The following is a 12,423-nucleotide window of genomic DNA, read 5'->3' as shown; positions in this document are numbered from 1 at the left end:
CAATGATTATCTTTTTCTAAATAAAATATCACCAGAACTCATCCAAAAAATAAATTAATTAAATAAATAAATACTGAATTCCCAAATCCCTCTTCGGGGTGGGGGTTGATGGGGGCGGGGGGAACAGTCACAGATGCATCTGTGGCTTGTGTTTTTCCTGGGCACGTCCTCAAATTTTGGGTTAATAAACCTCCATCGACTGAGATCTTTACCACTTATTTTGGGTTTTTAAAAACAGTAAAGGAGCACTTGACTAGTCTTAAAAAAAAAACAGTAAAGGAAATTTATTGGCTTGTCTAACTGATAAGTCCAGATATAACATGGGCTTCAGGTAAGTTCTGATCCAGTAGCTTAATTGTGTTACCAATGTTCTTTCTTACTGTTATTTACCCAAGTAAATAACTGAAGCAAAAATCTCAATCAATGGAAGTTTACTAAACCAAGATTTTGAGGATGCGCCCAGGAAAAACACAAATAAATCACAGACAAGCTGTGGCTGTTTTCCCAAAGGGGAAGTTGGAAACTTCAGCATTTTAAAGGTATACAGAGAGAAGGAGAAAGGTGCGGGGAAGGGCGGGTGGGGGTTATGAGGCAAAGTGATTACATTTTTGTGAGGCCCAAGAAGTCTACATTTTACATAAAATAAGGGAGTGAAGGAAGCATCAATTATGTAGATGTTCCTGGGTAGGTGGAAGAATGTCTGATTCTGTCTTGTCTCTAGTTCTGTTACCTGTAAGATAAACTTGTAATTCATTATTAGTGTGGAATTGGATAGGCTTTAGTTTTAGGTGCTAGACATAGGTATAATTTGCATGTTCTTGCTTCTGGAAGGTTAGCAAGGAATGTCCTTAATGAATGACCTGTGGTGGTCAGTTTTCCCCAAGTGCCTGAGGCTTTTAGCTTCTCTTTGGCATAAGGAGTTGGGGGTGGCCCTAAGACTTTGATTTTCTTTTTACACTGTCCAGTCTGCCTTCCACTATGTCAGCTGCATCCTAAAGTTGACTCCCTTTATAAAATGGCTGCCAGCACTAACCAGGACTGCTGGCTTTACATTAACATATCTAGTGAGAGAAAATGTCCCTAAACAATCAGAAAGAGGCCTGGGCTTCCTCTGGTTAGACCATCTTTACTCACATGCTCATGCCTGAACCAATACTGGGGAAGATGGGATGGGATTATGCTCTTTGTCACGGATAAATCAAGGCCTCCCCTGGAGCTGGAGGTTAGGTCACACATCACCCAAAATGTATATCTAAGACCAGGATCCTCTTTAAAAAAGGGGCAAGATCATCGTTGATGCTAAGGAGACAACAAACAATATTCTTTTCAGAAACCCACTAGGCTGGGAAAATGAGGAGCTTAGTTTTGTTCCAGCAGAACTGAGAACAAACTGAGCGGCACAAGGAAGATGTAGAGAATCAAGTTTTATTATGCCCATGGCCTCAGAGGGGATTTGCCACCGAACTCTGAGCGCTTGCTTTTGGGTTTCTTTGTCTTTTATCTTATAGCAGCGAGGTTTTGTCTAGTGGAATTTTCCATTTCTCTGTCATTTCCCCCCTTTGATGCTTATTACAAAGTTCTTTTTATAATGCATCATGTAATGGATGGTGCCCTTGTAAAACTAGGAGTTGGGCTGTCCTTTGTGAGATGGTGTTTTCTATGAATCTTGTAATTGAGTTAAAAATGAGGGGACCCAAAGTTATTAGGAGGAGTATAGTTATTATGGGTCCTGCTAGGGGTAGTAACCATGTAGCCCATGATCCCAGGTTGAAGTCCCATGACTGTTCTAAGTCTTGATTTTTTTTTCTAATTCTCTCCCTTAATTCTTTGACTCTGGTGGCTATTATTCGTGACTGATTTACATAGTAGCAGCATTCTTCTCCCAAGAAAATGCAAGGTCCTCCATTTTCAACAGTAAGGAGGTCCAGAGCCCTGCAGTTTTGTAAGGTTACCACAGCTAGTGAGTTTATTTGGGCTTGAAGGGATAGAAGGGAGTGTGCTACCCATTCCATGTCTTCATTTAGTTCTCTAGTTTGTAATAAATGTTTAATGATGTTCCTAACCCACCTATTCCGGTTACTATTCCCGTGGCGATTCCCCTCCCTAATTAGGAGGCTGGCTAGGAGGGCTCGCTTTTGTCAAGTTGTTGGAGGAGGGCTCAAGGCTATTTCTAACTCTTCGTTATTGAAAACAGATATGTCTCGTGTGAGGAAGATTTGTGCACATCTCCCTGTCCAGTTATCTGGAAGGCAGGAGTAAGCTTGGTTCCCACAGAGGAAGAAGATTTCTCTAGGGACACAGGTTGTATTATTACCGGAGGGAGAGGTTATGTTTTGTGTGCAAATTTATCCAGGAACTTCTCCCACTGTGACATTACCTTGTGTCTGGCTGTAACGTGTAATGTTCTGGTTCTGGGTAATAGCTAGTCTAACACTGTTGGCTACTGGCCCTAGTCCAGTTAGTCCCTGCTTCTGATGTACTGTTGTTCCAATTCCACTCTGGGGGTACTGGGATTCCAACATAGACCCGTTTTTGGAGTGGGAGACAGATCCAGCATGAGGTATGGTTGGGCAGGGCCTGAAGGGTTATATTTAAGAACTTAGTAATTAGTGGAGATGTTTCAATAGGTCTGCAAGTTTTTGTATACCACTTAGATTGGGGTGTTTGTATGGTGCTGGTATTGCTGAGCCTATTTTGATAAGTTGTTTTAACTTTTTATTGTCCTCATCTATTGCCTGATCTTGAACTCCCCCTCCATCTGACATCCCTACATGGGTATAATATGTCCAACATGCCTGCTTTCCGTATTGGGAGGGACATATTCCCGGATCTCCGGTCATAGTTCCAGTCCAAAACATCTTTCCCCTATAGGTACACTGGGTGGTTATGGTATAACAACTACTTGGCATATAGATAGTATAGGTAAATCCACCAGTGTGACAGTACCTGGGGCCCAACAGCATTTGGACACAGGCTTTCCCTGTTGTGCATGAGCATGTTGGGTGTGCCTTGGTAGATAAGCATAAGAAGGTTACAGTGATTGCCAAAGGTAGAAGAAACATCCTGTAGTGGCCCAATATAATATAACAAACATTATTCTCCCCCTTCACTGTCCAGTCTCTAAGAGTTGTCGTATAGAGTCGGAGTCCTAGTAGTAAGGCCATAAGTCCAGTGGTGATGCCTGGGGCCAGTTGGTCTTTTGCCTGATGCAGTCCTTTGTGTCTCAGCCTTGGTGGGTTTCCAACGCAGGTGGAGTTTGAGTGAATTTTCTTGGTCCTGTTGCGCTATCCAGGAGTCCAGGTGGTTGTCAGGCACAGCCTTTTTCACTTGAGAGGGATGGATCCAAGGTGTGAAAACTGTAACTTTAACAGTGGTAGGGGTGACTAAAACAACAGTATAAGGGCCTGTCCAAGTAGGTTCTAAGGGTGTCTTTTTCCAGTCTTTAACCCAGATTGAGTCTCCAGGTTGGTGAGGATGGACTGGGAGTCCTGAGGCTATGGGAGCTCTTTCTAAGACACTGTGGTTGTTTTGTTTTAAGGTTTTAGACAGGAGGGTAAGTTATGTATGTAAACTTATTTCCCCTAGGTGGCTGATGTCTCCTTCGATAGTTTTAATTATGGGTGGGGGTCTTCCAAACAGAATTTCAAAGGTTGAGTACCCTGTTGGCCCTGGGGCACACCTGATTCTGAGGAGTGCTAGATTAAGTAGATATATCCAGAGTAGTTTATGTTTCCTGACACAGCTTTGTGAGAGTGGTTTTTTATTTTTTTTATTTTTATTTTTTCATTTTTTGAGACAGAGTCTCACTCTTGCCTGGGCTAGAGTGCTGTGGCGTCAGCCTAGCTCACAGCAACCTCAAACTCCTGGGCTCAAGCAATCCTACTGCCTCAGCCTCCTGAGTAGCTGGGACTACAGGCATGCACCACCATGCCCGGCTAACTTTTTGTTCTGTATATTTTTAGCTGTCCAGTTAATTTCTTTCTATTTTTGAGTAGAGACAGGGTCTCGCTCTTGCTCAGGCTAGTCTCGAACTCCTGACCTCATGCGATCCTCCTGCCTCAGCCTCCCAGAGTGCTAGGATTACAGGCATGAGCCATTGCGCCCAGCCTGCAAGAGTGGTTTTGAGGGTTTGGTTCATGTGCTCTACTTTCCCTAAACTTTGTGGTCTATAAGCAGTATGGAGCTTCCATTTGATTCCTAACATTTTAGCCAGAGATTATGTCATTTCTGCCGTGAAGCTGGGCCCATTATCACGGCCGAACAACAGTGGTAGTCCATACCGAGTATGATTTCTTTTAGGAGGATTTTCACTACCCCAGCCTGGCCTTCTCAGTCTGTGTGGGGATGGCCTCAACCCAGCCTGAGTAAGTGCACACCATAACCAGCAGGTATTTGTTTCCCCTGCATGGTTTTACTTCAGTAAAGTCAATTTCTACATCTTTGAAGGGGGAAGTTCCTGTGTACTGGATGCCTGGGACAGACCTGTGTTGTGTTGTCACGTTATTCTTGGCACAGACTTGGCAGTGAACGCAGATGGTTGTAGTAAGGGGTGGGAGGCTGGCAATGTAGTAATATTTGTTGAGCAAATTGGCGAGGGCTGCTTTTCCCATGTGGGACAGAGTGTGATACTGGGAAGTAATAGGATATGCTAGTTTCCCAGGGTTGAAGACTCAGTTGTCCGATAGGTGCCACCATTCTAGTCCATCCTTTGTAGCACCTTCTTGTTCTGCCCACTGGTCTTCCTCTAGTGTATAACTTGGTTTCTCTGGCCATTCCGATGCTAGTGGGATTTGACTGATATCTTGGGGGTTGTCTTTAGGGGGCTCTTGATTAGCTGCATTTTTAGCTGTCTGATTGGCCAAACGGTTACTGGTGGCCACTGGGTCTGTCCCCTTCCGATGCCCCCGGCAGTGAATAACTGCAGTCTCCTTCGGTTCCCATACAGCTTCCAGTAATTGGAGGATTTCTTCTTTGTTTTTGATTTCTTTGCCTCCCGTTGTGAATAGCCCCCTTTCCTTTTAGAGTGTTCCATGGACATGTAGGGTGGCAAAGGCTTATTTTCAGTCAGTGTAAATGTTTGTCCTCTTATGTTTTGCATGTTTTAGGGCTTGGATCGGAGCCTAAAGCTCTACTCTTTGCGCGGACCATCTGGTTGGCAGTGATCCTGCCATGATCACTTTCTCATGTATAGTGACTGTATAGCCCGCTCTCCGTTTCCCATCCTTGACATAGCTGCTGCCATCCGTGAAAAGCTCCAATTCTGGGGCCGGCAGGGGGCTGTCTTTGAGGTCTGGCCTACTGGCATAAACTTCTTCCATTACCTCCATGCAATCGTGGTCTGGGAGTCCTGGATCATTGGGCAGGAAGGTAACCGGGTTGAAAGCCCGCATGATTTCAAGGGTTATCTGTGGATTTTCACACAACAGTCCCTGATATGGGACTAATAGGCTGCTGGAGAACCACTGGTGCCCTATGTTATTGAGGAGGGTTATAACAGTGTGTGGGATCCGCATGTGGATCCGCTGACCCAGGGTGAGTTTGTCTGCCTCTTTAACTAAGGTTGCTGTGGCCGCCAGTGCTCGGAGGCATGAAGGCCATCCAGATGCCACTGAGTCTAACTGCTTGGACAAATATGCCACAGGCCTTTGCCACGGGCCCACAGTTTGAGTCAGGACCCCTACCACCACATGTTCTCACTCATGCACAAACAAATTGAAGTCCTTAGCGGGGTCTGGCAGTCCCAGTGCTGGAGCCTTTTGTAGGAAGGTTTTTATGTCCTTAAAGACTTCTTGTCCTTCCACCCATTCGAATTTTCCGGTCTCAGGTTCGCATAGGATTTCATAGAATGGTTTTGCTAGTAATGAGAGTCCTGGGATCCAGATGCAGCAGAATTCTGCCACTCCCAGAAATTCTCAAAGTTGTTTCTGATTTTGGGGTCTTGGGATGGTACAGATTGTGTTTCCATTCACGTCCTGATGCTCTCCATCCCTGGGAGATGTGGAAACCTAGGTATTTAACTTTTTCTCTACAGATTTGGGCCTTTTTCCAGGAGACCTTATATCCTCTTTTGGCGAGCAGCTGGAGTAGGGCCTGAGTGACTTGATGGCAACTTTCCTTGGTTCGGCTTGCCAGGAGGAGATCATCTACATATTGCAGGAGAGTGCAGTCGAACTCTTCCCTTGGATATGAGGCTAGATATACTGCTAGTGCCTCTCCAAATAGGGTTGGTGAGTTTTTGAAGCCCTGTGGCAATCGTGTCCATGTGAGCTGTCTCTTCTTCCCAGTGCCAGGGTCCTCCCACTCAAAGGCAAAAAGAGGCTGACTTACTGGTGCCACACGTAAGCAGAAGAATGCATCCTTCAGGTCCAGGCAAGTAAACCACACAGCATCTGGCGGAATGGGTCCCAAAAGAGTATAAGGGTTGAGCACCACAGGATGGAGGGTTACTGTGGCTTCCTTGATCATCCATACGTAAGTCCTGGACCAGCTGGTAGCTCCCATTGGGCTTTTTCACTGGGAGCAGAGGAGTATTCCAGGGAGATTGGCATTCTGTGATGATACCTTCCTGTTGGAGCCTGTTTATGTGTTTTGGATTCCTTCCTGGGCTTCCTTTGGGATAGGATATTGTCATTTTCTTGTGGGTTGGGCTCCCAGCTTTATCTCCACTATCACAAGTAGCTGCAGGTGTGCCAAGCCTGGGGGGTTGTCTTGTCTGAAATCAAGAGGATTGTTTTCCTCTTTGGCTTTGCTATATAATTGCCATTCTGTCTCTCTTGGGATTGTGATTGCCATTATGAGGGATCCCGGGGCCTGGAGTGAGAGACTGGCTGAACCTTCCAGATGGAAGGTGATCTGGGCTCCTAATTTGTGTAGGAAGTCTCGCCCCAGTAGAGGGATTGGACAGTCCTGGAGGTATAGAAATTCATGTGTCACTTTATGTCCCCCCATCTGGCAAGTTCAGGCTTGACAGAAGGGTCAGGTAACTCCGTCCCCAGGGGCCCCTACTATAGTTGTTTCCCGACTGGTGAATGGGGCTATTGCGGTTGTCACCACCGAGTGTTCTGCTCCAGTGTTCACCATGGAGGTCACTGGTTGGCCCCCTACATCCATAACCACTGTGAATTCCCGGGGGCCAAGGCTGAAGGAACCTGGTCGGCCCTATTCCGAGCCAAAGCCAGCAAGTCCAATGAGATCTTGAGTTTCTGGTTCCAGCTGGAAACCTCGGGGAGAGTTCTGTCTTTGTAGGGGGCGGTCTTCCAGTGAGGGCATTCATTTTTCCAGTGTCCAGTTTCCTTGCAGTAAGCACATTGGCCTGGTCTCAGTGTCCCCCTCCTTTGAGGTCCTCTTTCTAGGTGCTGGCCAGGTTTCTGGGGGGCCATGGGATTTCCAAGTGCTGCTGCTAGGAGTGAGACCTTTTGCCTCATTTTGTTGTCACTTTCTCTCTGGGCAACCTGATCCCGATTTCCATAGACCTTCTGAGCCACCTCCATCAGTTGAGTGATGTTCCTTCCAGCAAAACCCTCCAACTTCTCCAATTTGCACTATATGTCTGGGTAGTCCTGTGCCACAAAGGCTGCATTTATCATTCATTGGTTTTCTGGTGCCTCGGGGTCAAAAGGTGTATAGACCCTGTATGCTTCACAGAGGTACTCGTAGAAGTTGCTAGGCGTCTCGTCTGCCTTCTGTGTAACCTGAGCAACCTTATTTATATTAGTGGGCTTTTTAGTCCCTTCCTGAACACCGTGTAGGAGGGCTTCTCGGTGTAGGAGGGAGTGTGTTGCTTCCAGTTTAGGAGGTCTGTGGTAGAGAAGGGTTGATAGTAGAGGACTGGCTGTCCATGCTAGACGGTTCCATCATCTGCCACACGGGGCTGGCCTCGGACCTCACGGACTGGTAATTGGAAGGCTGGAGTTGGATTCTGGGCAGAGCGGAGACGGTGTGCCACCAGGGTCCCTCCGGCCAGTGGCTCTGGCATCAGAGGCAGTGAGACAGATGGCGGTGTGGTGTCCGGGGCCATAGGTGGTGGTGGCCTTGGGGTCAGGTCAGTGGGATTATATGGTGGAGGCAGAATCAAGTCATCTTCCGGAGATCCCTGGTGAACAGTTTTAACATCTGACTTCTTGGGACTTGATCGCGTCTAGCTCTTCCAGGCTTCTGGGTGAAGAGAACCCTACTCTGTCCATTTTCTACACAGAACCGAACCCAGGGAGGCAGAGTCTGGGCTATTTCTAGCCAAGACTCGATGTATGGGAACTGGTCTGGGTGTCCTGGAGTGTTCATGACTGCTCTCCAAACTGCCTGGGCAATCGGGACATAAAGTGTGCCCGTATCAGGCCACCGCCTCCAAAGGAGGGCCATTCGACCTCACAGAGTGTGCAAAGGCGATAAGGACTCATCTTAACTCCACAGTCACCTGAAAATCCTTTCTTAAAATTCTTTAACGTGCACCTCAGGACCATGGGCTTGGACTCTGTCCCTCCCATGATGAAGTCGTGAATGGTGTCACACAAGGGTGGGGAGGTCTTTCAGTTGTCCGCCTGGCTGCTCCCCTCGCGGGGATTTAGGCACGTCTTGGATAAGGTGCACCTGTATAAGTCCCGGGCCAGGTCACCCTCCTTTTGGGGAGTGGGTCACCTTTACGCCACACGAGGCTGCCAGGCATACGCAGGTCAGGACCCAGTCAAGTTCCTTAGCCGAGGGGCCGTGGAACCCTACACATTCGCACAAATAGTCACACAAAAGAGGCTACAACATTCCCTCCCAGGGAACCTCTACCTGAAGGAGGTGATCAAGCTCCTCTTCCGTCCGTAGGACGGGCCCGACTGGGACGGTTCCGGGACCTTACCATGTACAAAATCTTCTGGCTGATCCCCTGCACCCTCACGTTCGTCTGGGCGGGTTCAGGGCCCGGCGGTCGGCGGGGCCCAAATGAGCAGGGGAGTTTCCGCAAAAAGGCAGATGGCGCCGCCTCCACCAAGGTGGTTAAAGCCGACTTTCCGCCGCTCCTGTCCCAAGCTGGTGGCTTCAAGGGGCCAGCGCAGTTGGAGTTCCCGGTGAGGGAACCAAAATGTTATCGCAGAACTGACTGAGAACAAACCAAGTGGCACAAGGAAGGTGTAGAAAATCAAGTTCTATTACGCCCGCGAGCTCAGGGGGGACTCCCCAAGAAACTCTGAGCTCCTGCTTCCGGGTTTCTTTCTCTTTTATCTTATGATAGCAGGAAGTTGCTGCAAGCGGTTTACAGAAACAAGAGGGGCAGCTGTTTAGCAGTTACATAGGGGATTGCTGAAGGGGAAAGGTTTTGTCTAGTGGAATTTTCCATTTCTCTGTTTAGTTTAGGATGTGAGCATTTATTCAGCCACATTTTGTTGAGTTAGTGTTCTGGGCTGGTTACTGTGCCAGATTCAGGGTCATAAAAACGGGTAAAAAATGACATTTTTTAATCAAGTGGCAGAGACAAACACATGAACAACATGATAAGGGTTTTGACAGAGGACAGTAGAAGTTCTGAGAAGCAGAGAATGAAGCAAATAACTATACCTCAGACGCGAGACTTTTCTGTTATCGGTTTGTTTGTTTAAATATTATGAATAGAGAGGCTAAGAACCTCAGAGATCAAACTGCATGCAGCTGGAAACCTGAGGGCCTCAGGAGCTGTTTCAGGCCTTTAGGGCCTAAGGAGATGTGTTGTTTCACCACACAACAAAGATATGAGCTGTCTGAGAAACCCCTTTATTGCCTCTTTTTGTTGTATATATTTGGATTCTGCATATCAGTATTTTTTTTGAAGAAAGAGTTCCCTGCTAAATGAATGCAAACCACTGATCTAGCCCACTCCCCTCATTTAACCAAGAAAGAAATTGGAGTCCAGAAAAAAGAATGGATTTGCCCAAATCTATTCATCTTACTAATGCCTGAACCAAGACAAGAATTCCAGCAGTCCTGACTCCCAGGCCAGTGCCTGTTCTGTCAGCTCACTAGGCTTTGAGAAAGAAAATTGGTGGCCAATTTGTGACAGGCAAGTGCCCAATGATGAAAAGATTTGAAAAAATCAGGAGAATGGGGTGGGAGAGGTAGAGGATGGACTTCAAAAGGACAGGACTGTCCCCTTCAACTTCAGGAAGCTTGGAATGAGGGTGGGAGGTGACTGTTTGGACCCCCTCCTCCTGCAACGTAACAGACATACAGAAAGTTTGACTCCATCCAGCTGAAGACTGAGAAAATTAGGATAGAAACTAGCCAAGCTTCTATAAGGGGAAGCCCAGGAGTGGGCAAGACCAGCATGAGCAAACTGTTTATTCTCTTCTCTCCCACAGGGCCTTATGGCTAGAGTGGAGGGAACCTTGAAAAAGCAGTCTCAGTCTTTTCCCAGACCAGAGATAAAATGTAGAAATGTGGGGTGAGGGGTAGGGACCCCATACTCTGGCAGGTAAAAATGCTGCTGAAGCTTTGAGCCATGATTGAGGCAAACCCAGGCACTCATGGAAAGAAACCCACTGTAGGATCCATCTTCCTCTATCAGAATCCAGCTAGCAAATAAACAAATCAATCCAGTTAGCCTGTGTCCACAGGTCCATCCTCCTGACACAAACCATACCTGCATTTGTTCCCTCTAGGTGTGGAAGTCTATAGCGACATATACACTAGTCTGAAGGAGCCATTTTTCCCTGCAACTTTCTCACTGAGTCTTAATTAGCCTTATTCTCTGCACCTTCATAAAGCCTCTGCCACTACAAGACAGGCCTTTCAACAACTCTGCCCAGGCCTAGCATTTCCTGGGGCCACCAGCTTTAAAAATACCAGAATGCACCCTCTGACAGCAGAGATGAATGCAATGCATTCTTTTTCTCTTTGCTTTAATCTCCCTCTTGTCCTTGTCTTTCTTCCTCTTCCCATCTCCTCTTTTCTTTCTTCTTCCCTCATCAATTCCCTTTCCCCATCCTAAGCCTTGCTAGTCCTCTGGCTCCACTTGCAGAATGGGGTCAGAATACCAGCCCAAAGAAATGCAAACAAAGCAGGAAGGTACATCCTCTTGCCACTACCCCTGTCCCACCTACCTGACCACCTTTTCTGTCCCACTCAGGCTTCCTGGGATGGATGTCACCCGCCTGCTCCTGGCTACCCTGCTGGTCTTCGTGTGCTTCTTCACTATCTACAGCCACCCACCACCTGAAGAGAAGCCCAAAGATGACAGCAGCCTGAGGAGCAACTCCTCCATGAACCTACTGGATTTCTCTTCTGTATCTATTGTGGGTAAGTAGCCTGGCCTGGGGCCTGCCTCTGGGCTCTGACCCATGGAAGGGGGCTGCAGGATGTCAAGCTTGCTCTTTGGGCTGCTACCAGTACCCACTGCCATGGTCACAGCTCCTTCTTGCTCATTCCTTGAATTTAATCCTGGGGGAATAAAGTGTCTCTTGACTCATTTGATTTGGAAAAGTCCTGCATGTCACTAATCTAATATGCAGTTTAGCATGTTAGAGGCTCTGAAAAAGCCTGAAGTCAAGACACTTGGTGAACTTGGTTCAACTTAGCATTTCTGAGACTGAATGAATCACAGAACTCCTATCAACAATAACAAACTTTAGGAAATGCTACAAAATATAAGCAAGGCTGAGATGAACCAGTCCTGTCATGCCAGGGTTAAGAATGACTGTTCAGGGAAAAATATGAGGGGCATTAGAGCCTGGCATTGGAGATCTTCTGGTTGACTTCACCTAATAATAACACACATACTGTATGTTAGGCACCATGAGGTGAGTACTGTTTTTATTCATATTTCACAGTTGAGGAAACTGAGGCTTAGGAAAGAAGTAACAAACATAAGATCACACAGTTCTTAATCAGCAGAGCCAGAATTCCAATTCAGGTACTTAAATATAGAACCTAAGCTCAAAACTATTAATAATATCCCTTACTGCCTTGCGTTTTACTAGAAAAAGAGGATATTCTAGACATATCAGAGAAATAAGGGCTGGGAAAGGGGGCATCAACATTCATTGATCACCTTCAATGGGCCAGACTTTTCACTTTATAAACATATCTCATTTATCCTCAAGACAACATTGTAAGGTAGATATTACAGAACCCTTTTTGCAAATGAGAAAACTGAGTCTCAAGGAGATTAGGTAGGTTACCTAAGGCCACACAGCTGTTTTGTCAGCGGAGTCAGGATTCAAATCAGGTCTGCCTGGCTCCAGAGTTCTGAGAAATGGACAATTAGGAACATAGGAAATATAGGTGCATCCATGTACACGATACTAAGTCTGTTTTCTGGGTGCAAAAGTTCTTGCACCCAGACTGGAAACTAAAGAAGGGGAACCTGGAGTGGCTCTGAGTGGCCCACGGCCAACTAGGTCAAGGGACCAGGCCCCTCACAAATACCACAGGACTAGGGCCTCCGTGGATTTCCCATTTGCCTTCCCT

At 46.8% G+C, this 12,423-nt stretch overlaps 1 protein-coding gene across 6 annotated transcripts in view; it reads left to right on the top strand.

Annotated features, from left to right (window-relative positions):
- Window positions 1–12,423, top strand: part of LOC123622425 (agouti signaling protein) — a 202,413-nt gene that overhangs the window by 185,499 nt on the left and 4,491 nt on the right. For all 6 annotated transcript variants that reach the window (XM_045528788.1, XM_045528786.1, XM_045528790.1 and 3 more), the window contains one exon: window positions 11,084–11,253. In XM_045528788.1, the coding sequence (XP_045384744.1) occupies window positions 11,084–11,253 (170 nt within the window). The remainder of the gene's footprint in view (window positions 1–11,083; window positions 11,254–12,423) is intronic.

This window comes from Lemur catta, chromosome 17 (assembly GCF_020740605.2).
Source record: "Lemur catta isolate mLemCat1 chromosome 17, mLemCat1.pri, whole genome shotgun sequence".
NCBI classification, from domain to species: Eukaryota; Metazoa; Chordata; class Mammalia; order Primates; family Lemuridae; genus Lemur; species Lemur catta.
Note: the sequence above shows the minus strand (reverse complement) of the source record. Positions and strands in the feature narration are given on the sequence as shown.